This window comes from Serpula lacrymans (assembly GCF_000218685.1).
Source record: "Serpula lacrymans var. lacrymans S7.9 unplaced genomic scaffold SERLAscaffold_7, whole genome shotgun sequence".
In the NCBI taxonomy this organism is placed as follows: domain Eukaryota; kingdom Fungi; phylum Basidiomycota; class Agaricomycetes; order Boletales; family Serpulaceae; genus Serpula; species Serpula lacrymans.
In genome coordinates, this window is record NW_006763296.1 from 1,573,092 (window position 1) to 1,597,065 (window position 23,974).

General features: G+C 44.6%; 5 protein-coding genes across 5 annotated transcripts; 1 reads left to right on the forward strand and 4 right to left on the reverse strand.

Annotated features, from left to right (window-relative positions):
• Positions 1–2,216: 2,216 nt before the first annotated feature.
• On the reverse strand, positions 2,217–9,318 carry SERLADRAFT_449458 (uncharacterized protein; the record flags this gene model as incomplete). The annotated part of the gene is made up of 37 exons (XM_007318663.1): positions 2,217–2,330; positions 2,384–2,445; positions 2,497–2,582; positions 2,638–2,914; positions 2,968–2,983; positions 3,039–3,102; positions 3,154–3,234; positions 3,291–3,492; positions 3,549–3,573; positions 3,629–3,681; positions 3,728–3,800; positions 3,850–3,898; positions 3,950–4,109; positions 4,165–4,248; positions 4,303–4,356; positions 4,564–4,606; positions 4,660–4,762; positions 4,813–4,893; positions 4,947–5,070; positions 5,123–5,417; positions 5,465–5,505; positions 5,559–5,625; positions 5,686–5,730; positions 5,783–5,896; positions 5,951–6,064; positions 6,172–6,486; positions 6,921–7,029; positions 7,090–7,156; positions 7,225–7,420; positions 7,539–7,591; positions 7,914–8,058; positions 8,187–8,321; positions 8,425–8,469; positions 8,525–8,820; positions 8,854–8,977; positions 9,027–9,078; positions 9,140–9,318. 37 exons carry the CDS (start codon positions 9,316–9,318, stop codon positions 2,217–2,219), a joined length of 4,143 nt encoding a protein of 1,380 aa, XP_007318725.1.
• Positions 9,319–12,126: 2,808 nt separating this feature from the next.
• On the reverse strand, positions 12,127–14,572 carry SERLADRAFT_361659 (uncharacterized protein; the record flags this gene model as incomplete). Its single annotated transcript, XM_007318664.1, has 14 exons — positions 12,127–12,389; positions 12,447–12,471; positions 12,538–12,548; positions 12,611–12,712; positions 12,765–12,931; positions 12,990–13,188; positions 13,253–13,319; positions 13,374–13,594; positions 13,644–13,716; positions 13,772–13,880; positions 13,937–14,034; positions 14,077–14,224; positions 14,289–14,389; positions 14,449–14,572. 14 exons carry the CDS (start codon positions 14,570–14,572, stop codon positions 12,143–12,145), a joined length of 1,692 nt encoding a protein of 563 aa, XP_007318726.1.
• Positions 14,573–15,768: 1,196 nt separating this feature from the next.
• On the reverse strand, positions 15,769–16,200 carry SERLADRAFT_468383 (uncharacterized protein; the record flags this gene model as incomplete). The annotated part of the gene is made up of 1 exon (XM_007318665.1): positions 15,769–16,200. One exon carries the CDS (start codon positions 16,135–16,137, stop codon positions 15,973–15,975), a length of 165 nt encoding a protein of 54 aa, XP_007318727.1.
• Positions 16,201–16,488: 288 nt separating this feature from the next.
• On the forward strand, positions 16,489–19,736 carry SERLADRAFT_369954 (uncharacterized protein; the record flags this gene model as incomplete). Its single annotated transcript, XM_007318666.1, has 11 exons — positions 16,489–16,654; positions 16,708–16,881; positions 17,195–17,330; positions 17,381–17,533; positions 17,580–17,717; positions 17,769–18,311; positions 18,363–18,915; positions 18,972–19,036; positions 19,103–19,418; positions 19,476–19,638; positions 19,699–19,736. 11 exons carry the CDS (start codon positions 16,489–16,491, stop codon positions 19,734–19,736), a joined length of 2,445 nt encoding a protein of 814 aa, XP_007318728.1.
• A 173-nt stretch (positions 19,737–19,909) lies between these two features.
• Positions 19,910–22,013, reverse strand: SERLADRAFT_349023 (uncharacterized protein; the record flags this gene model as incomplete). The annotated part of the gene is made up of 9 exons (XM_007318667.1): positions 19,910–20,309; positions 20,377–20,466; positions 20,524–20,771; positions 20,840–20,999; positions 21,059–21,133; positions 21,192–21,215; positions 21,278–21,500; positions 21,558–21,635; positions 21,686–22,013. Coding segments are annotated over 9 exons (1,626 nt in total), but the record flags the coding sequence as incomplete, so codon positions are not given.
• Between the last annotated feature and the right edge of the window lie 1,961 nt (positions 22,014–23,974).

The following is a 23,974-nucleotide window of genomic DNA, read 5'->3' on the forward strand; positions in this document are numbered from 1 at the left end:
GGTGGGGCTAAGTAAAGAAAAAAGTAAGGAAGAACAACAAAAGCGAGGGCACAATGTGTAGCCAGTGGTGATGAGGAAGTGGACTAGAATAGGGAGCCAGAAACGACCGTCCAGTGAGAATAAAAAAGAGAGTAAGGGGCTCATGGTGGGGCTGAGTAAAGAAAAAAAGGTAAATGAGAACAACAAAAGCAAGGGTGCAATGTGTAGCCAGTGACGATGCAAAAATTTGCCAAAATGCAGAAATGCAGAAAGTTCCAAATGGAAAGCAAAGGCAAGTGCAATTTGATTGCCTAATAGGGGTGGTGCTGATCAGCCACAAGTTCGAAAAAGGCAATATTAATTACTATTCCATGTGGCACTATGCCTGTGTGGCGCAAAGGCAAGCCTTTTGAATATTTGCTTCATTTTTGACACCTGTCCATGCTACCAATCAACTTTGGTGCATGACAGCAATAACTTACATCCACTCTGGCTATCCTACATTATATTCCTGTTTAGTTCCTATGTGCGTGAACTTTCTTCCTTTGTTTCCTTTTTGTTTCCAAGCTGATGAGGGTGTGTGATATACCTAGTTTTAGGCACACTACAAACAAATTTGGATCCATTCGAGCTGCACAACAATGCTCAGCTATGGGATGCATTGAAGTAATCTCACCTTGTTAAAGCCACCAAGGAGGCTTTACCTGAAGACTCACAAACCAAGTCACAGAGCAAAACACAGGCTCCAGCTGCTCAATTCACTCTAGACAGCCCTATTGACCACAAAAGGGGCAATCTCTTGGTTGGCCAGGTAAGTCATTGTTGTTGGGCTTCAAAGAAAGGAATCAGTTTGTTGACTGTTATAATATTTTCACAGTGATTGTCGGTGCTGTTGGCACAAGCTCTTGTTAATGATACCAAGTTGCTTATTTTGGACGAGGTAACAGGTATGTTTTCTTCATACACTCACAAAAGCTTTCTTAATTTTATCTGACTTGTTCATGATTCAGCTTTCATCAATTATGAGACCAATCACAGAATTCAAGAAACTATCACAACCAAATTCAAGGAGAGGACAATATTGTGCATTGCTTATACGTACACATGAATTTGAGATGACTGAAGCAATGGCTAACATGCAATCAATACTAAATATTGGATTTAGCCATGTGACCTCACATAGCCACCTGACCACAGGGAGTGCATAAAAGCAAAGTGGACCAGCTGGGGATTGAACCCAGGACCTCTGCCTATATGTGGCAGTGCTCTAGCCAACTGAGCTACTAGCCCTTACACTAATGTCAACTCATGATGTATGTTGTCTAACAAGGCTAACAGGCTTTGACCTTGACTATTCCAACACTAGATTGCTTATGCACTATTATCACTTACAACAGGATTTGTGTGCTTGATGCTGGGTGTATTGCTGTAAGCATTGTATCTCTTCATCTTCTCTATAGCAGTTGTTCTCACTACTATACATTGGCGGGAATTTGACACACCCACTGTACTGTATTCCATGCTCAACAGCATATTCAGTGACAAAACCGGATAAACCCGGTCTCTGCTAAAGCAGCCATTGTTCTCCATGGAGCATAGCCATCATTCCATGGAGTCACCCTTGTTCTCCTAGGAGTCATTATACTGTAGTGAGTAGCACCTCTGACTATAAGTAGTAGGGGGTTTAGTATAGGAATACCTCAGTCGTTTCTATAGCCTCTTAGGCAGCAGCTGAGGTATGTTACATTACATTTATTAGAGATTACCTTAAACTAACATCTATTGAGTTTCACTTAGATTATTATTCAGGGGCATATGTGACCGTTCTTTGATTTCATGGAAAGACATTGTATCTGCATCCAAAGCAAAAGGAGGCTGAATTATGAAATGAAATGACATGCTGACATATACAAAACTATAGATACTTTTATTAGAGTAACCATTTGTGCAAAAAAAACAAATTGATTGATTGATTCACCAACACGTAGAAGAATTATGACCTACCCATGTGTACAACATCTTATTTACCAATCATTAATATACGGGATATTTGTGATGATCAACCAGGTTTCGAAATCATCTACCTTCACATTGAATGAAATCACATATCAACATTCATTCATTTCAAAAAATCTAAATAAATGTTTCATACAAGTCATACACGTTACATTTATGATTATCTCTGCAAAGCATTCCAAAGTTAATTCTTGTGCACCACATCTAATTGGGTCATAAATCTAAAGAGTATCTGCACCTATTTCCATATCCTTGAGGGATATGTTGCTTCTTTCACATATACCACGGAAAATACCGTCTTCCTTCCTGTACAAGTTCAATGGTGTGTTGAATTCCTGTTCAGCTCATGAGCCCCTCTCCCTGTTCAAAGAGGCAGGCGAGAACTTACTGCTACCAAACCGGCATTCAAAATGAGTATACAATTGTACAAGATGATGGTTCGCAGACAATCTTCCCAACTTGTGTCAACAATTGTACTTTGATGACAAGAAAAGAACCTACGAGCTATGCATAGAAGTGTGCGGTCGCTGAATTCAGACTGTATTGTACTTTGACTCTTGCTGTCTGTCTCCAGATCAACGGAAGCTCTTGAATCTAAAAGTGAGACATTGGAAGCAAAAGCAGGTGATGAATCCAACATACGTCGCCTCGTCCAAGACAACCACTCTACTGTCCTTCACTAGTGCACGAGCAAGACTCAGGAGAGACCATTCTCCGACACTTAAATTTGCGCCTTCACTCTCTATTATAGTGTCAAGAGTGAAACAATTGATTGGTGTATGCTCTCCAGAAGTATTGTCTGAAAAGAAGAATTCGTGTTTCGTCGTGGGAGCATTAACCAAATATGACCTGTGTAGAGCATCCCATAATTGGGCATCATCATACTGAGAAAATGGATCTAAATTGGAGTGTATTGTTCCTAGACAAAATGACATCAGCATTAACGAAGCCGAGCAAACTATAACAACTTACCACTGAAAAGTAGAGGCTAGACATGATTGATCAATTAGTCTTGATTTCAAACAAATGATTACCATACATACATCTTGAGGAATGATGGAAATTTTTGTTCTAAGATTGCTGAGGCCAAGAGTTGATATGTCGATACTAAACACAAATGTTGACAAAGTATCATCTACCACAAACATCAGCACTCACCCATCAATTGTGATACTTCCAGAAGACAATTTTACGATTTTAAATAATGCCAGCATCAAGGATGATTTTCCTGCACCCGTCCTAGAAGAAACGTAAGATCAAGATACATACTGCAGCCAACCACTTGTGAAGCAAACCTTCCAACAACACCAATTTTCTCGCCTCCTTTTATCTGTATGGATATTCCTTTCAGGACGTTGGGTAATCCAGGTCTATAGCTCATCTGGATTTCTTTGAATTCGATGGTTCCACACATTGGCCACTCTGGAGGTGGTTTGTTATCTTCGATCACATGTGGTGCCTCTTGGTCAATGATGTCTCCTCGACTGTAGTGAACAACTATGAGGTACCAGTAAGGAAAAGATGATGAGAGAGTTATGATTTCATTTTATTACCTCTTTCAACAGAGTTCATGTAGTTCTGTTCGACGGAGTCAGTGGCCGTAGGCAAGAAAAATAAGATATAGCGCGCATACCTCCACTTTGGCAGTTTGACGTGTCACCAGTCCGCACATTTGAGCCATTGAAGCTATGTTACGTGAGTGGAGAAAGAGCACAATCAAACAACTACTCACTTGTATATGTTAATACCAAACCAATTTGTGCAGGGTTAATCCCTGACACCCCAATAATGGAGAAAAGACCGATCTGACATTGCTAAGGATCGTGCACCCTAGAATGAAAACTATGAACTCACAATGAGAACTAGAACACCACCCATGAAGTCTAGTCTGATAGCCAGCCACCTAACAGACGGGATGAGATGGACAGCCACCTGAAACTCAGCTTACTCGTACCTTTGATTTGTAACGGTGAGATACAATGCTCGGTTTTCGAGATCAATATAGTACTTGTTGTCCCTTATAAATGGATTAAGTTCTCCATAACTTCGAATAGTCGGGAGACCCGTAAGCGTCTCTGAGAAGTGAGCATAAAGGATAGAACAAAGCATCGAATCTATGTTCATGCATCAGCAACTATGGAGCAAAAGGGCGCTGGGTCAATCACTCACCTAAACATTTCACCTCCCGCGCACTGGCACGATAGAAAGCAGTGAAGTAGCTATAGCCTACAGCAATAACAACAACAGCTATGACTGGAGGATATGATAAGCGCCGAGCGTTAGCATTCTCTGACTGCATCCACTTACCAAAGTAAGGCTCTAATATAGCAACAATTACCACTGATGATATAGTAATGACAACTGTAAACATATATGTTAAATAGAGGGCAAGAGGAGTAACAAAATATCGGGCACAAATAATCTTATCGACACTGAAAGGAAAGTCACACAGTTAATAATCGCAATAAATGAGGTTTTGTGTAGTGACTTATGGGCTAACTGGTTATCAATTGCTGGTACAGGGTAACATCAGCTAGTGAAACACATCATAAACAAAAAGAGACGAACTGTCCACATCTTTTCCAAAGACACTTAATATACGTCCCATTGGCTAAGTGGACAACTGTCAGAGGGCTCAAGAGGCTGCCAAAAAGATAGACTTACAGTAGTATCAAAGAACGACATAGGGGCATAGAAAATGTTTTTGACTGAATTGTGGTGCAGATTTTGCGAAATGAAAAAAGCCATATAATCCATCGCAATACATCTGAAGGATCGTCAGCCAATGTTTCTCGAGCTCGACATATTCACTCTCACAGAAGTAAAGTGAACACTGCTTGAGACACACCAAGAGCCCCGTACAAGATCTGGTAAAAAGAGTTAGGTTGATTATAGGTGCTGAACCAGACATCAGTATATATATAATCAATTATAGAAGAGCATCAACTTACTTTGCCTCCCACCAAACCAAGACATATGAGTTTATGATTTGACTGCCTTGCATAAGAAGCACAAATAATATCACCAGAGGAGCAGTAAATAACCCTCGTGCCGCAACAAGATAGGTCCAGTAAACTGTGAAATACGCTTTAGTGGCATCAAAAAGCGTAGCATGTGAGATCCTTACCACCCCAGGACACCAAACCAGTTGTGCACTTTTCTTTGACCATCAATCTTCCCTCCAACTTTCCGCTTCCTGCAGCATTTTTCTTTGCATTTTGCGACTTGAGTTTTGCATAATCAATTGTAGCACCTTGCTGCGGTATGACAACTTCCTCGACTGCTTCCTCAGCTTTATCTCCAGTTGCATTACCGCTGAATTCCTTGTCCAGACGAGCAAAATTCCTGCAATTTGAGATGAGCTGGTCATAAGTTCCACTTTTGACGATGGCACCATTGTTGATGGTGTAGATGTGATTGCACTGGGAACGAGGATGACTGTGATGCCGCAATTGCGAAGATATCCGACAATGGCATCTTGAAAGAGGGATTTTCCAACATGGGCATCCACTAAGAGGAATATTGTTAAAATCAGTGCTTAAATTATCAAGGCATTTGCGTACCAGCTGACAAAGGATCATCAAAAATCACGATATCAGGATTGAAGTACAATGCTCGAGCAATATTCACCTATGAGAACTAGATGAGTATTTTTCGAATCTCCAGTCCAATCCTGAAAAAAGGACTTACACGTTGCTTTTGTCCACCACTGAGATTAATACCCTTTTCACCAATCTACAAAACAATCAGCATACCCTTGAAGCGCACATACGCGGGACAAGTTAACCTCTGTAAGATCACCATCAGGAAGCAGCTGTAAGTCGGGGAGAAGGCAAGCAGTTTCTATGACATGCCAGTACTTGTCCTCGTCAAAAGGCTGGCTGAACGTGACATTGTCCCTCTACAAAACATCATTTCAGCATCTAAAAAGATTACCATGAGATAAAATTCTGACCAAAGTAGCATTCTGAATCCATGCCGTTTGCAGGCAATAATCTACACGACTGCCGAATGAAACCTTTCCAGAAACTTTCCTCATCTCTCCAATCAAGCCCTGAAGTAAACTGGACTGTAAACGGTATCAGCATTATAATCACTTGTAACATACACCGAGGGATTTACCTTTCCACATCCAATGGGCCCAACTATAGCCACCAAACTCCCTCAAGGAACCACCATATTCACATCCTTGACCTTGGACAGCTCTTCCTTCCCTTCTGCTGCCTTCGTTACCTCTGCTTTCTGCTTTATAGCCTTTCCTCCCTTTTTTTTCTTCCTCTCCTCATCCATGGCTTCTGCAAACACCTCCCATTCAAAAATTGCATTCTCAACTATCAATGCAGGACCTTGTTCCTTGTCCACCTCAAATGCCTTTTCCTTCATCAGATCCGCGTGGAACTGGAACACACGTGTAAGGCACTGAAGTGCATTAGCAGTGTTGGGAATATTGCTCATTGCACGTGGCATGAACATCATAGGCTGGCGAAGGAGCTGGAAGAGACCCAGTGTTACGATAACACAATTTCTTTTGGACCTTTCCTTCATTTTCATTCTCTGCTTTAACCTTGTATACTTTAGCTTTCACACATGGTGCCATGTGGCACTTCCCCTTTTGTTCAAACTCCTCTTTCTCGCGCCGCGTTGCCTTCTTCTTATTTTTAGATACAACTCTCTCACACAGTGGAGCTGGTCATGCGGGCTAGACCCCATGACATCATCAGCCACTGACTTTATCAACTGTATAGTACATAAGTACAAACACTCTGTATTAGTATATATACCCAAATAAATCCAGGAGACTCCTCAGCAAGTCCTCCTGTTGTTAACCAACAAACTCTCTGCAGCCTAAGGAGTAACCACTCCCCATTCACTACCCTTATAGTGTGTTCTTGTGTGCGCCAGAGTAACTAACTCTTGGTTGTTACACCCAGGGAGGAGAAGATAACGGCGACGTTGAAATCATGGGCTGTCAGCGTGTATGTCACAAAGGTGAGGGTAGCTGCGAGCGTGGGGAGAGACAAGGCGAGCGCAAAACTATGTAGCACATCAGCTTCCGCATTCAACAATCGTCCCTATAGAAAATGCCAAACGCACTTTGCAGAGCTGGAATGCAAGATCTTCCTGATGCCTCCGAGTTCCTTCTTATGTAGATCAAATATGCCTAGAATATGAATATAATATTATCTCATAAGAAACAAATAACAATGAACCAAAAGATATACAACTGACGCTGTAAAAACGGGACTTCGTATGGGAAGTATTTCACGACACGCATTGCACCCAGTATTTTGAGCAGAACTTTTGCTCTCTGGTCTGTCCATTTCATTGACCGCTTTTGGATGCGGAATTGCAGTGACATGACGCGTTCTTGGAGGGGGATGATGAAGAGGAAGAGTGCGAAGCCAGCCAAGGCCGATGGACCAAGCTGTTGTTTCATTGAAGATGCAGAAAGGACATTGAGGCAGACAAATCAGTATATGTTGAAATTGAGGATGCAACGATAAGAGGCGTTGAGGTAGGCGTTCATGGTGTTCTAAGCTTACCTCAGTCAGAAGGATGATCAGACAGACGGTAACTTGAATTGGGGCAGTCCAGGCTTGTTAGAGGTTTATGTTGCGTTAGTTTTATATATTCTTTGTTGACACTTGATGAACACACCTGCATGCTAATTATTATAAAAGTAAGTTACATAAAGTCGATCACTACCTATTCTTCTATTCAGTGAGATAGAATGAAACACTCACAAACCACTACGCACACGCATCTATTCTACTGACCTACCAACAGACAACAAAAGTAGACGAGAAGATCACCAACCGTAAATCAAGCACCACATATGAATTCAACGATCACCCAATATACAAAGGAACACAACACAAAAAAGTCAGCGCATGTGGGAAGCGTGACACGAAGGCTACTCAAATCTGTGGAAATGTGATTCATGAGTGTCGAATTACTGAGTTTTGTTCTTGCTTTGCCTGTGAGATTGACTCTGCGTTTATAAATACATGGAATAAGTGCTGCACGCACAAGGAGGCCTGTAGTCATTGAACGCCAGAAGAACTATATTGATTGGACAAATATGTTAGGACGGACAATGCGGTTGGCAAAAGGAATTAAGCAATTAGAAGATGCGGCAAAATTTTGCCGTTTTGAAGACTACACTATAATAAAGGGAAGGTGCCATATACCTGATGGGTACAAACACTTGTTGTGACAAGAATCAAGAATGAACCAATGGCGAGTCCTATTCCTTGCCCTATATTGGGTAAAGGAGCACCACTTTCGCATGCCGCAGCACGGTCTTCGCTGAATGTGATTATATGCTATATGATGAATTGAATTTTGTTGAAAATTCAAGATGTAGTAAGTTGATCAATGCGGCTGAGCTACATTTTGTACAAATGACAAAATACGACCGGTACATACCCTGATAATAATAGGTCCCATAAGCTGAGTTGTATCGGCAAATACCTGAGGAGAATCACTTGAGCTCATATATTTACATCAGTAATAAAATACTACACACCTTGAAGATACCACCCAACCAGAAGTTGCGCCCGAGAGTGTTGTTTAAAGCCCATGCAAGGCTTGCCTCTTTCTTGCCGTCGACCTCGCGCCATTTATTCTCTAGTCTTGCCATGCATTCTGTCCAAGTTTTGCTGAGCTCCTCATCTTCTGGGCCTTTGTTTGATTTATCTTGCCGTCTTTTTCGCATGGCCCGTATAGCCCACCGTATTTTTCTCCAAGTGCCAGGTTTGACCCCGCCATTCAGCAATTTTATGTTCCACTCTTTTGCTTGAAGCACACGGCGTGTCCAGGCTTCTTTGAGTCATCCTGAAAGATACTTCACTTCACGTGATTCATATATTTTGTACAGGTCAGAGGCTTGGAGGGTGCATTGATAACCCAGAACCATGATGTCAGTTATCCAGGCATAGCTCAGTAAGGAAAAGATAGACGTGTTAGCAAGGGGAGTGAGCTGACTAGTCTTTAGTAAATGAGCTCTGAAAAGTCATCATGATACTCACTTCTGCATCTTCGAGCGATGGAGGCGCTGGCAAAGGAGGGTTTTTTGGAAGCCTGTATGTAATTCACAATTGTTAGCCAAAGAACCAGAGAAAAGAAGAGACGGTGCACAAACCAGATCTGGTACCATCTCTGCCTGAACAATGTGTACTCCTCGCCGGTGTCCAACTGAAGATGGAGGGGTTGTGCCTGTTTTTGCATGGCGACGATCCTGACTTTTTCATGTTCAGGGTTATCATCAGAAACAGACTCCCGGGACACTGAGGCTTTTTCGGTATTCTTAGTTTCGACCATGGCTCTGTAGGACAGGGAGAGCCTATGCCTTATTGGACAGGGCGAGGGGGGCCTCAAGGTGCACGAAAGGCAAGCACGCGGACAGTGTGGTTTTATAGTCCTTGTCCCTAGGGCAATTTTAAATACTGGGTGTAACGGCGCCATATCTCACGGAAATTTGGCAGTTCTTTGCTGAAAACGTCGATTGAATCTGACAATAGTCTTGCGCCGAACGATAAGCTGCGGACTCATAGAAATACCACCGGTCTTTGTCACATTGGCAAAGCTGCCGTCTGTCCGTCACATCATGATGACGAATATTGCCAGCTTGAGTCAGTGCAACCTCATAGAAACATTGGTCTGGACAAAGTTTTAGCGCTAGACATACTACATCACATGCCCATAACAGGCCTATTATTATGCATATATGCAGACCGCAATCAATGCTACGCCCTGATCAAGCACACTGACTCGGAGTCAAAGAAAGTATCCATGTTTGATTGACGTCCTAGTCACTAGAGTGCAAGCACATCACTTCAATATTCAACCCTATACACCATAGCCTACATTTCCTCCAAGTTTCCCCTTGCTGTGTCAAGGCCTGAATCCACTTTCTTCCTTTGTGCTTTGAAACATTCTGACACTACGTCCTGCAGATCATATTCATAGTAGTGTATGCCAATTAGGCCGGGTAGAGCAGCAAGTAGAAAGGCAACCAGAGAAGAAGGGTCTGCTACAGTCAAATCCGACAGGTGAATCTTCTTTATGTTTTTATTGCAAGGCCAATCACCACCATATTCATCCGCAGAAGGCAGAAGCATCGTGTCAAAGTAAATCTATATTTCTCTAAGTCCGGGACAATGCTTCAACAACATAAGTAGGCCCCTAAATGTGAGAGTCGTACTGGCCCATGGAAAGGTGGAGTACAAATTCAGCCGCTCAAGTTCATTCGTCGGAAATCCAGCAAAGGCCTGAAATAATTGGTAGCGTATTTGAAAGGACTACCGGGGTCTCCAACAACTTTGAATATCATGGTTGTCAGGCAGTCCAATGGAAATCGACGTGAAACAAGCGTGACGAATTCTTGGAGTAAATCAGGGGAGGGTTTTTGAGGGACACACAAGAAAATATGTTTGAGTGGTGATTGAACCAAGTGGATAAAAGACAAGGCACTACTAAGATCAGGCACGGCGATGCGGAGCCACGTAAGGCAGCAAAAGTTCGGAGTAGGCGATGTCATTGACAACCCCCCTTCAAAAACAGGGCCGCTGATATGTAGACCGAATTGTTTCAACGACGCAAGTTCACCTATCTTCAATATAGCTTGCTCATCCAGCCCACCACATTGTATGCTCTGCAGGTGTAGATGGCTCTGTACTACGTTGCAGATAGTGTCACAATCTGAACGATTCATTCTTCCTCGTGACATACCGATCCCTGTGAGGTGAAAGTGTTTTAAGGATGGGCATGATCCTGTCAAACAATATCCCGGTCTCCTTTTGCTATTGCCTGCCCAACTTTGGCTTGAAATAGACATGGATAAAGGCCTATACACTCCTTTGTTAGATCACGAATTTCTGGCAGCATGTGAATAATGCAATGTCTTGATGGGGAAGCCCCAATGGATGACATTGGGCAACTTTGATCAAATTTCCAATTTGGATCATTTTTATTTTTCTTACTTTTTCGAAGTCAGCTGTCACTTGACGGTCACTAGTCACTGTGGCTGACTTGCTTTACAAATGTTAAAGTCCAGCCGCTGTGGAGAGGTTCAGAATCAAGGTTCAGCTGACTTTCAAATTTTCTCATCAGGTGCTTTCTTGCGATGTCGGGATGATCAATTGTCTCTATTCTCTAGGATACATTCTGAACCTCGAAACAGTGGATGGGGAGGAGCCTGGGTACGAACTCGAGGTGCATACTTTTCGAATATCACCCAATCCGTCACCCTGATAGGACGTCGCAGTGTTTGCGAGATAATTAATGCTGTGATAAGCTGCAACTTCCCGCATGCTCCAACGTAAGGACATACCATCTTGCCATCATCGGAAATCTCCCATAGGTCACCAGGCATACACTTTATCAAAGGTGCGAAGTCGTCCAGTTGGTACCACAATGCCTGCAATGCAGGTTCGTGGAACCATCGACACGTCCTTGCCAGAGATGCTAAAGTTTGTGTACGAAGTACCTCAACAATCCTTCCATAGCATTTCTCCATCCAGATGTTAACTTCAGACTCAAAAAGACCAGGAGCTCGAGGACTTGGATCAGGTGCCAGATAACCAGAAGAAAGTATGACATGCAGAATTTCGACGACATAAAAACATCTGTGCCATCGTAAAAGTCGGGGAAAGACAGCTGGTTCCTGGAAGCTTATGGTGAAAGTCTTGATGAGAGTCAAATCTTGAGCGTCTGAGATCGAGACATCGATTTCGGACTAAACGGAGCGAACAAATTCAACACTTCTTGAGTGAGATACAGGACAATCCTTTCAAGTGGCAATCGAACCAAGCGCCGGATAAAACTTGAATTTAAAGACACATTTATGAAGCAAGTCACGGTAGGTACTGTTAATTGTTAATCCCTCTTCATTGACAAGAATATTAACAGATGAAAACTGTAGTGAACACTTCCAACAACCAAGTTCAGCTATCTTCGATATAGTTTGAGGGAACATAGCAACGAAGCATACAAGTTAGTCACATTTCGCATCGGCATATATATACAAAAAGCTATACAAAATACATTCAACAGGACATCTTCAACACCGATAGAGAGATACAGATCATACGAACACAGTTGGGGTCCATCGCGTCGGGGTAGTACAAACACATTCAGGCTCCATTCACGAGCGAGACATGCAGAGGCAGCTGTACCCCCATCTCCACCTTCCCTTTGATGGCGGGTGACATGATTGCCGAGTTGAGCCGCACGATGTCCATCCCCTCAGGATACTTGAACTCGAACGTCTCGATAAGCTCCGTGAGAACAGCTTGCATCTCGAACACTCTGTATACAAACAAGAACGGGTGTAGTCAGTTTGTGGGTCTGCTGAAGCCATCGTGAGGGACGGTACATACGCAAAGCGCCATCTACAACGTAACATCATCAGCACAGTAAGGGAATGGTACAGACTGCTGTGGACTCACCCGATACAAGCACGTATGCCGGCAGCTACCCAAAACATGCACCAGGCATTTAGCTCATTGCTACGCACCATATATATCAAGCATTACTCACAAAAAGTCATTCTGAAAATTGTGAACGAAACATCATGAGAATGCGATACTAGAGACAAACCGAAAAGACGCACAAGTTCGCGAAAACCCCAACGGATGCCTGTCTCTCCTTGTTATCGTCCAGGAATCTATTTGGGTTCCAGCTATCTGCATCTTCCCCCCAAACACTCTGTAGTCTGTAATCACGTTAGATGAAATGTTGGTACTGGGGAGCATGATGCTACTCACCGGTTGTATGTGCAGATAGAGATATTGATGACTTGGCCCTTGCTAACTGGAACTTGATTGATGATTTTACCTGACACAGTCTCGATCGGTTGAGAAAGGGGGATAACATCCTCACTGGCTGCTTCTCGGAAGAGCATGGGAACAATAGGATGCAACCGCAAAGTCTCCTGAATTACCATTCTCAGAATTTCCTTTGGATCCCGATAACACTGCACTTGCACTGACCTTGATGACGGCGTTCATAAAGAGCATCGAGTCGAAATCACTAGGGACGAAGTCTTCATCCCCACGCGCTTCCATCTCCTTGCGAGCGGCCACTATTTCGTCACGTATTTTCTTCTGATCTTCTGGTCTCTTGGAGAGTTCATATAGCGTCCAGGTAAGAGTATTGGCGGTTGTATCATGACCAGCTAAAAGGAATGTCCTAGAATCAACAAACACGCTCAGCCACAAATTAGTTCGGTTAGATATTTCAACTGGATAATCACGCTATTTGGGAAAGCATCTCATCGTTGTTCAAACGTTTCTTGGCATCATCAGTAATGCTGGATTGCACTAAAGAAATATTCTTGACGTTCAGCTGCGATGTTCGAAGAAGATGTTACTTACCCAAGATGCTCATGATATCTTTACCACCCTTTTCCGTGGAAGACGCTTTCTGGTCTACGAGGTCCTGTCCAACGCGGAAAGCGGTTTCCAGGAACTGTTTGAAGCGGCTGTACTCCCTCGTTGGCAAATGCCTAACGTAGTGCAAAATGGGATCAGGAATGTAGCGCCACGTAGCCTTGAACAACAAGTCCCATGCAGGTGGACGGAGCATAGAATCGACACTGGAAAATCGATGTAAACACGATATATACCAGGAGAAGAGAGACTTACAAGAGGTTCCTAAAGACACGTGCAAGCTCATTCTTTTGGTCGTCTAGCGCTCCAAATTGATAGTCAAAGGCAGCTAATGATAAGGATATAAGCATGCGCCCAACAGGACAGAACGAAGTTTCATTCACTTTCACCAATGACATCTAATGTCATTCTGGCCAGCATTTGAGGGATATTGATGATAGCACTTTCGTGAGACACGCTGGCCTCCAGTTCATCCTTCCACTTCTGACTAAGCTGATGCAAGGGCAAATGATGTAAGAGATGGAAACGCCAGATGAAGAGCCTCTTACACGAGAAGCCAAATGTCTAAATATCGGTAGGAATGTACGCAATTGCCCTGCAGAAAAAGCAGGACTCAAGATCTTCCTCTGACGCTGGTGGACATCGCCTAATCAAAGATATACTGTCAGTGTCATCTATGAGGAGTAACAGGGCAACACGCCTTTAACAGCAACCATCCCTCGACCTGCGAAAGTTTTTGCAAATTGATCTATTGCCTTGGTCTTCGGGAACCGATACCCAGATGTATGGAAGATATACTGAAGAGCCTTTGGGTCTGTTGTCCACAACACATCCTCCTAATTTTTGTCAAAGACTCGAGTATTAATATGCACTAGAACAACGAGCAACATATGAACATACCCCAAAGCATCCTTGAGTACGCCAAGTGGTACCGTACTGGCGAAGCCATTGGAATTGAACGTCGCCAACTTCCTCTTCGTGGCGAAACTGCATTTCGTTACCTATAGACGTTGTATTGTGGGTTCAGTAAAATTTGATGTTGCAAGAACACGAAACGAACCTAATAATCGAGAGGGCGAAGCGGGTCCTCTGATGTCCTTGATGGATCGACGCCGCACACGGTAGCGTGCAGTCACTGCAAGCAGCACAACCACGCTCAAGATGGACCACGATATGATGCTCATTGTGTCTGTGCAGAACGAAAATCAGTGCAGACTAACCTGGTATTTATGTTCATCTTACCGATGGGATACTTTCATCCATCGGAGGGATAGAAGAGCTTCTCAAGTTTGACTCTTGCCAAAAAGCCCACGGAGCCGTATGCATGAGAAACATTGAACCTGAGTAAAGTTGTTCCACTGGTTCACCGTGATGTTCGTATCGAAGAAGGCCCTTCCTAAGCCCAGATAGCCCATCAGGACATCGCAAGGAGAATTACTAAGAGATAATGCATACCATATACCGGTGGATGATGTTTTAACAACCTGAAGGAAGAGAAGCGCATATTTTCAAGTCATTCCTAGTAGACAATATCCCGGCCATCGGGAATGCGCTCTCGTATCATCGTCAGAGAAGAAGAGCTATGGACAGGGAGGTTTGCTACCGCCCAATGGTGTTTGATGGTTGGGGATAGGACCAAAAGTTGTGCAAAGTGTCGAGGATTGGCCAGAATGATGTTCCTCATTGGTTACTGTAGGAACAAACGGGTTTAACGGGTGGATCGGGGTTCGCTATAAAGCCTGACGAAGGTCAGCTGTAGATTATGAAAGCAAACTGTGATATATCTAGAAAGGGGCTTATGTTAACCGTACTTTTGATATTCAAAAACCGGCGTGGAAGGCAAAGAGCCACTTCCATTCTCGAAGGCTTGATGAGAACATTGTGATATAGATCCTTTTCTACATGTCATGGTGTACACGTACCCGTAGCTATGTATCTCCGCTGACTCCTCGCTGATTTTATCTACGGCAAGTGTTTCTATAATCGAGGACAAGTAGAATAACGAAGAACATCACATTCAATAGGCATAGAAAAGTACTTACCCCCGGTATTGTGAACCTAAACTTTGAATACTGTCACACAAACCCGCTCTCAAAAATGGCTATAGAATCGCTACAGAAACAAGAAAACAAACGAAATGGAAGTCCTGATCCACTAACATATCATGTCATAGTAGTTTTCAATGACGTTGATCGACAAGTGAGCATGCCATTGTGCCACTTTTGCCTATGTCAGCGTCTCGGAAACTGACTCATAACTCTCACTCCTCTTGACGCTGATAACAATAAACACAACATCTGTATTGCTCTTACATGATTCTATTCTGGATAACTTGTCCTATCGTGGTTTATTGCCAGAAGCAAATCAGTCCAGCTGGAATGAATCGGAAAACTGAACTTCCACTTCCTAGTTCATAGACGAGTACAAATTGTAGAAGGTCCGATGAGAATTACAACACAACTAGTAATATCATCATGTCTAGAGATCCACCAACTTAATATATTCGGCAGAAGGAAGAAAGAAAAATAGCAAACTAGACACTTAATCTTTTTGTCCGACCCCATGACATGTCAAATGACAAGCATTAGAAAGCAGAACAAAGAGAATAAGGGTCAAAAAGAGATCCCCCGACGACGCAAGCCGGTAAGTGCAGTAGCAAGGTCATCACGCCCCTCGTGTTGCAAGCAGAGCACAAGAGGACAAGGGCGGCAAAAATTAGATAACCAAAGAATGGAGGCGGTGCCTCCATAATAGTGGTTAAACTATTAAGAACAGATACTACACTTGATCTAAGCCAAAAGGCCAGAGTGGTAAGGATTCGTCTTGTTCGCGCCCGGCTTATATACCTTGGAGGGGGTGTGCGCACGGACCAGGTTGTGTTGTATTTGCATTGTGGCTGATGTAACTGCTCTGTTAGGAATTAGCTGATCTCGAGTTTGCCAGTGTCGTCACGGTGTAGACGATGACATCGTTATGCTCCTTATTTGACCTGTATTTTCATTATCATCCCCCTATAAAGCGCCTCAAAATATGCAACACGCCTCACTTTCTCCTCACTTTCATCTTCGGTAAGGTCAGGTCTTATTAACAAGCACATATTATGCCTGGTCAACAAATATCTCAACCCAATCCTCCTCCGGATCCTTCTCATATCCCAGACTCTATGCTGGATTACCAAGTGCAGCTCACCACAGCAGAAGTTCTATCGCAAGATGAGCTCAGTGATATCGAAAAGTTTAGACGAGCAGCAAACTACATCGCAGCTGGTAAGGTCTTCCCCTGTCGTTTGGGCTAAACCTTTAACTTCTCTGCATCTTAGCAATGATATTTCTCAAGTCTAACGTATTTCTTGAGCGTGATCTCACCTTCGACGATATCAAGCCACGTCTACTTGGCCATTGGGGCACTTGCCCCGGTCTCGTACTTGTGTATGCCCATCTCAATAGGATTATCCGTAAGACTGATATAGAGGCGGTACTGGTTGTTGGACCAGGTGAGCTTTGTTTCCTATAGCAATTGTGGTATGCACGTGCTTCCAGGCTATATGCGCTACCGACAGGCCGTAGCGAGGCCACTACATACCCAGATATATTACTTTCATCGCCTCGATATAATGATACACCGTGTTCTTTCAATCACGCCCATCAATATTATTATTTCCTTTCATCTTTTGTGCTCGTAATATTCGTTTTCAAAGTCACATGCTCACCTTCGCTGATATCTGTTGGCTATATAATCATACCTCTTGCGCCTTTTCTCTTCTCTTTTCGTAATTCTGTCTCATTCAATATGACCAATCTCGTTAGGCCATGGCGCACCCGCCATACTATCCTGTCTTTGGCTCGAGGATTCGATTTCGCCATTCTGGAGGCTCTACACACAGGATCGTTCAGGACTCGATCGCCTCGTCACGAAATTCAGCGCGCCTGGAGGATTTCCCAGGTACGCAGATCGTGTAGTTCGTATAGATGGTTTACTCATTGTACTCTTAGCCACATCAACGCAGAGACTCCAGGAAGTATACACGAAGGTGGTGAGCTAGGCTACGCGTTAAGCGTAGCATTCGGTGCCGTCATGGATCATCCGGACTTAATCGTGGCATGCATTGTGGGAGATGGAGAAGCAGAGACCGGCCCAACTGCAACGTATGTCGCCTAAATCTTCAATATCTGACGCTGACAAGACGCGCAGGGCATGGCATGGATACAAGTACATTGATCCCGCAGAGTCGGGTGCCGTTTTGCCAATTTTGCATGTGAACGGTTTCAAGATCTCAGAACGAACTATCTATGGCTGTATGGATAATAAAGAGCTTATTGCGCTGTTTAGGTGAATAAACTGATAATTGCTTGATTTATTTTTGATCTATCCAAAACTTAGTGGGTATGGCTATCAAGTAAGAATTGTCGAAGACCTGGACAATATAGATCAGGATATGGCAGCATCTATGGAATGGGCAGTTGATGAAATTGGCCGTATCCAGCGTGCGGCCCGCTCCGGCCAACCTATCGTGAAGCCACGTTGGCCAGTGCTAATCATGCGCACACCCAAAGGATGGTCAGGTCCAAAGCAAATGCATGGTGAATTCATTGAGGGTTCATTCCATTCCCACCAAGTGCCTCTGCCCGATGCCAAGTCCTCAAGCGAGGAGTTGGCAGCATTGCAAACATGGCTTGCATCGTACCGTCCATACGAGCTATTCCACTCCACAGGTGGTGAGGGAGAGATCGAGGGCGCTCCTATTGAAGACGTCATGAGGGTGGTTCCCGAGAATCCAGAAAAACGATTGGGACAGAGGAGGGAAGTTTACAAGTCATTCAACCCCTTGAAGGTACCAGAATGGACAACGTACGGAGTAAAGCAGGGAACGCAAATGAGTTGTATGAAGTCAGTGGGCGAATTTTTAAAGGAAGTTATTAAAGAGTAAGTTCTATGCTCGTTGATTGTAGGCATGTCGCTGATACAATGGTTAAGAAATCCGAAGTCGTTTAGAATTTTCTCGCCCGACGAGCTGGTGTCCAACAAGCTGGACGCTGTACTAGACCATAGTGGACGTAATTTTCAATGGGATGTTGCCTCACGCGCCAATGGCGGGCGCGTGATTGAAATTCTATCTGAACACACTTGCCAAGGGATGCTTCAAGGCTATACGCTTACAGGGCGCACAGCGTTCTTCCCTAGCTACGAGGCATTTTTAGGCATTGTTCACACGATGATGGTACAATATAGCAAATTCGTAAAAATGGCCCGTCAGACGGATTGGCGCCATGATTTTGGGTCTGTCAATTATCTCGAGACATCTACCTGGGCACGACAGGAGCACAATGGCTTTTCTCACCAAAATCCGTCATTTATTGGGGCGATACTCAACTTGAAACCGACACTTGCTCGTGTGTATCTTCCCCCTGACGCGAATTGCTTCCTCTCAACTGTCGCTCATTGCCTGCGCGCGAAGAACTATGTGAATCTAATGGTGGGCAGTAAACAGCCCTCGCCTGTATGGCTTTCTCCTGAAGAGGCAGATAGGGTGAGCAAGTTCCAGTTCAGGACAGTATCTGGTTATCCTCATCAATTATATGCTAGCATTGTGTTGCTGGTGCATCAGTGTGGAAATTTGCGAGCGTCGATGACGGCGTAGATCCTGATGTGTGAGCATCATGTCTTGTAATTAGTTGCTGCAGGCATTGAATGTTGGATGCCCTTCCCTCACCTAGAGTTATCGTTGGTATTGGCGTCGAAGTGACCTTCGAAGTGATCGCAGCCGCAGCGCTATTGCGCAAGCTAGTGCCTAACTTGCGCGTACGCGTCGTGAATGTCACCGACTTGATGGTTCTTGGGCCGCATGGATCACATCCTCATGCACTGAGCGACCCAGATTTTAACACGTTGTTCACTCCTGACAAGCATATTCATATTAACTATCATGGCTATCCTATCGAAGTGAAGGGACTGTTGTTTGGCAGACCTGGCGTTGGCAGAATTACGATCGAAGGCTATAGGGAAGAGGGAACTACAACTTCACCTTTTGATGTAACGTGTTTCCACAACCATTGCATGCGATGACGCTCATTATCGTTACCTTTATAGATGATGTTGTGTAACCATACATCCAGGTATCATGTTGCTGCTGCAGCTCTGCGTGGAGGTGCTTTGCAAAATCCGAAGGTCTCGGCTGATGCACATGAAAAGGCAACCTTCATTATGCATATTGCTCAGAAGGACAAGGAGTACATTTACCAGAATGGCAAAGGTGCGCAAAAACTAGCTGAAAGTGATGACCTGATACTCAAATGGATCCGGGCTTCCACAGATCCTAATGATACGTTCAACACGCCTACATTTGATTGATTGTGTTATAGTTGTCACGGACACCAATGTATGATCATTCCAGCAACTCGCTCCTGCTCTGAATTAAAGTGCTGCGGTTGTATGCGGTCACAGACCGTGTATTGTACACATAGCCTACATAGAATACATACGAATACGCACAGAATACATCTCAGCTTCACACATGAGTTTTATCAATGCTTTCTCGCGGTCACAACGGCAGGTAGTGCCCCTTTCAACGTCACCAGGAAGTCTTGCAAGCTGTCCTCCCAGTCTTTGGGATTGTACCCATCCGCAAACCGGAAGTCAAGTTCACGAACCATGACACAGAGCACCATACGGAGTTCCTGATATGCGAGGTTCTTCCCAACGCACATGGCTGGCCCAAACGAGAACGGGAGGAAGGCGTCCGTGTTGTGCACAACTTTTTCGGGGGATCTAAATGCCCCAGGCTCCGAGATGTCTAACTCTTCGCGCTCTTTAGCTGAAAGCCAGCGTTCGGGCCAAAAAGTATCTGGCATGGGAGAAAAGTATCGTGGATCACGTTGGATGGAATAGAAGTGGATAAATGCGTTATTTCCTTCTGGCAAGACGCTATAAAAGTAAACCCGCCTTGTCAGCAGACGCTCGCCGGGAGATAGGGAATGCATAGAACACTGACAACGATCCGAACGCCTTTCCGCCCGTCTTGGGTTGCGGCGTCCGCTGGCTGCCACTGAGCAAAGGTGGGAACAATCGAAGTGCCTCGTTGCTAAATTAGCCGAATTGAGCATACACACTTTTCTGTGGAATAAGTCAAGGAACTGACATGACGGCATTGAGGTAGCTCATTTGGGGATGATCCTGGAAGCTCATCGTCACGTCCTGGTCGGCAGGGATATACCGATCAATCTCAGCGCGTAGGCGGCGGAAGGCGGCAGGATGGCACATTAGGAAATAGCAAATGTGGCTCAATGCTGATGCAGTCGTGTCTGATCCAGCAAGGATAGCAAGACCACCATCAGACGTGACCTCGGGAATGGTTGGCGGAATGGACTCGATTCCCTCTTCGTCGTTCTGGATAAAATATTCAATATTGACAAGTTAGACAATGGCCATTTCAGGAAGTAGTATAACGCCCGTACGAGATAATGGAAGAGATCTTTGAGATGCGAGCCTTGAGTGCGCCTTTTCGCCGCACGCTGGATAGCATTGGCACGGAACTTCTTCAAGTCTTTTCCTACACCAGGAAGAGCCATGTAATACCTAGCAAGCCATGGTACGTGTCCTAAAAATAAGGCGGTGCTAGTGAGGATATCAGTTTGAGTTTGTTGTGGCACTTGAAGCATTGTATTGATACTCACACTTGGCCACTTTCCAGGAGGTGCCACTGCCCGGTCTTGTCCCCATTTTCCATCATCTCGGGTCCACCACCAAAACTATGGATCTTAATTAGTCACCACGGCCCGCATGGGGGAGCACCGACTGGAAGCTTACGCCATATCACTCATAAAGTCATACCTAGAAAGCGGCGAATAACGATCAACCCAAGGTAAAGCTAGCATATAGCGAAATATGCTCACGTGAAGTAGCAGATCCATTGACACAAGTCCACGGCACCAGACTTTTCTTGACTGAGAACATTGACGAGCTGAAGAGTTCGCTTAGAGATGATCTCTTCGTACCCCTTGAGTGAAGATGTATTGAAGGCGCGATTCCAGGGTCTGCGCCGGCGGGCGTGCTCGTGGGTGTCGATAATGGTGATGAGAGGTTTGACCTTCAATTCGGAGGTCCGTCCCTCCCAGGCTAGAGAAAGGAGTGATGAACAGGATAGCAAAACATCTGAGCGGCAAGAATGCCTACCGGGCCCCTTGTTCATCCCAATCGGACCCATAAGTGGGGCAACAGCCGAGGCTTCAGTGATGGACAATTCGTTGGGACCTGCGATAGATTGATAAAACGACATATCTGGATAATAATTCGCAACCAACCTATTCTGACAATACTTCCATACTTCTCGTGCAACTTTTTGTAATAAAGGTATTGTTTCCCAGTCTGTCCATGATATGCGAGCCAGAACTTGGTGAGTTTGCAGAGCACGGGTCCCGGATACTTGGCAAGGGGATGGAAGGGAGATAGTCGGTATGAGCATATGGAAATAAGCAAGGTAGTGTAGTATGCCGCGAATGTGATCAGATTAGCTTGTAGGATGCTTGAGAAATGTGGCTGGAGCAGCAAGGTCAGTAGGGCTGGCACGAGACCAATTAAGGCCGCGTGTGATAAGGGACTCTTGGGCTCAAAGCGATTAAAGACAAGGTGACAGCCCTATGGGAACGGTAAGTGAATGCATGCGCTTGTGAATTGAGAACCACTCACCAGGCCGGCACCCACCACGCCCAACAGCGAATCTTTCAATGATAGCGAAAAAGGGAGACTTGTATACATGATCATGGAGGTCACCACGAAATGGCAATCAGAAGATACATTGTATTTATATGAGTAAAAAGCGTGTTCGATGGCCGGATACCGGGTGTAGGAGTTAAGAGCCTGAGTGCACTCGGGGATGAATATGGATGCCCGACAGCGTGACCCCCACCATTCGCTCGCAATCCCTTGTCTACGGCCAAATCGCCGAGGTCGATGGTGGAGCATCTTTCAGTGTATCTTTCGTACCATGGCTATGGCTTCGTCCGCATGAGCAAAAAGTTCGTAGTCGAGGCTGGGGACGATGTTGTATATTCTCGATTGATTTACAGTAAAGAGCGCATTACCACCACTGAGACTATGAACGACAACCCAAAAAGTCAACTTGCCAAGAAGAGAGTCCGAAGATACGGGTAGACCCTCACTGACCTCCAATCATCAATTCATACTCTCGGTATGATAACTCTAGACTCACATACCATGATCAGACAGGCTGTCCGTATAGCTCCAATCCCAGCCTAAAAGACTCGACAGAGACCAAGTGATGATCATATTTTCCTTATCGACTCCACAGATGAGCCCGAACGCTCGGGTAGAAGATTCCATACGCCGAACCATTGGCGTATTCACCGCAGCGAAAGCGGTTGTAAAAACCAAAGAAGGTTGAGCGGGACCATTTTTTGACAAGCCCTGGCTACCCTGAAACGGCATATTGAATGGTCCCCGCATTTTCATCATCATCATATTCAGATCGTGGCTCATGACTATATGGTTATGCCCTTATTCTTCGTGTACAGTAACCACCACCATCATGACGCGCATAACCCACTCGATCTTGGGTCTTCCAGACTCATCACAAAGGTACCGGATGTACGCGATACCATGGTCAATCCGTAATCATCGGTCGCTGCGGTTTCTCGGGAAGTACGATCAAGTTATGTTGACACATTAAAACAATTCATGTACGCCCAGTTCTCGGAATGGTACGGAGATATGAGCTCTAATTTATCAACAGAAGACTCAGATCTGCGTCTGGCGTGTATTCAGACACCAGTGCTCGACTAGTACATCATGGCACCGCTAAAATACTATACCAAGCTGTACTACGACACGGACACCCTCATGAACAGCGATAGCAAGACGTTTTGGCACACGCCTGTAAACGAATGCACTCGAAATAGTAGATAAGCTCGCACAGGGCGAACCGGTTGTCTCCACCAAACTGTCACCGTTCAAGTTGGGACGTCGGTTTGTAGTTGTCTCTGCTCCCATATGCTTCGTCACAAATCGACTCAAGCGATCACACACTAACTTTAGAATCGGGTCCCTGGAGTCCTCGCAGAATCACGGAAACTCGAGTGTGGGACGTAACTTCATTATATCGATTCCTCGCTGTGCTTTTCTTGATCATCACAGCTGACTGGACTTCGTGTTCACTCACTTTCCGAGATCCATCATAGATACTTCGTCCCTTGGCGGAAATAACAGTTTAACGGGTCGCGTCTCATTACGAATGTCTAAGATCTTGCCGATCTAGAATTGGGACCCACTAGTTAACCGAGCACTCACAAGTCAGTATTCAGGTCTACCTATCGTTCGGTTTTGAAGACCAGGGTACTTATTAGTTATCAAGGGCTCATTTTTATAACAATCGATGTGTCAAACAGCAAATCGTTCCTTTTTGGTCGCGCTTCTTCAGCTTTGAAAGTTACAAGTTCATTATCCGAAGACGAAGACTGTCTAAAAATCAAAAACTCACAGGAACCAAGACTCCAGTATCACGAGGAAAAGGCCACGTCCGATAGATAGATGCATCCCCCATTCCGACGAATACCGGCGTTGAGCTTGGCCTCAGG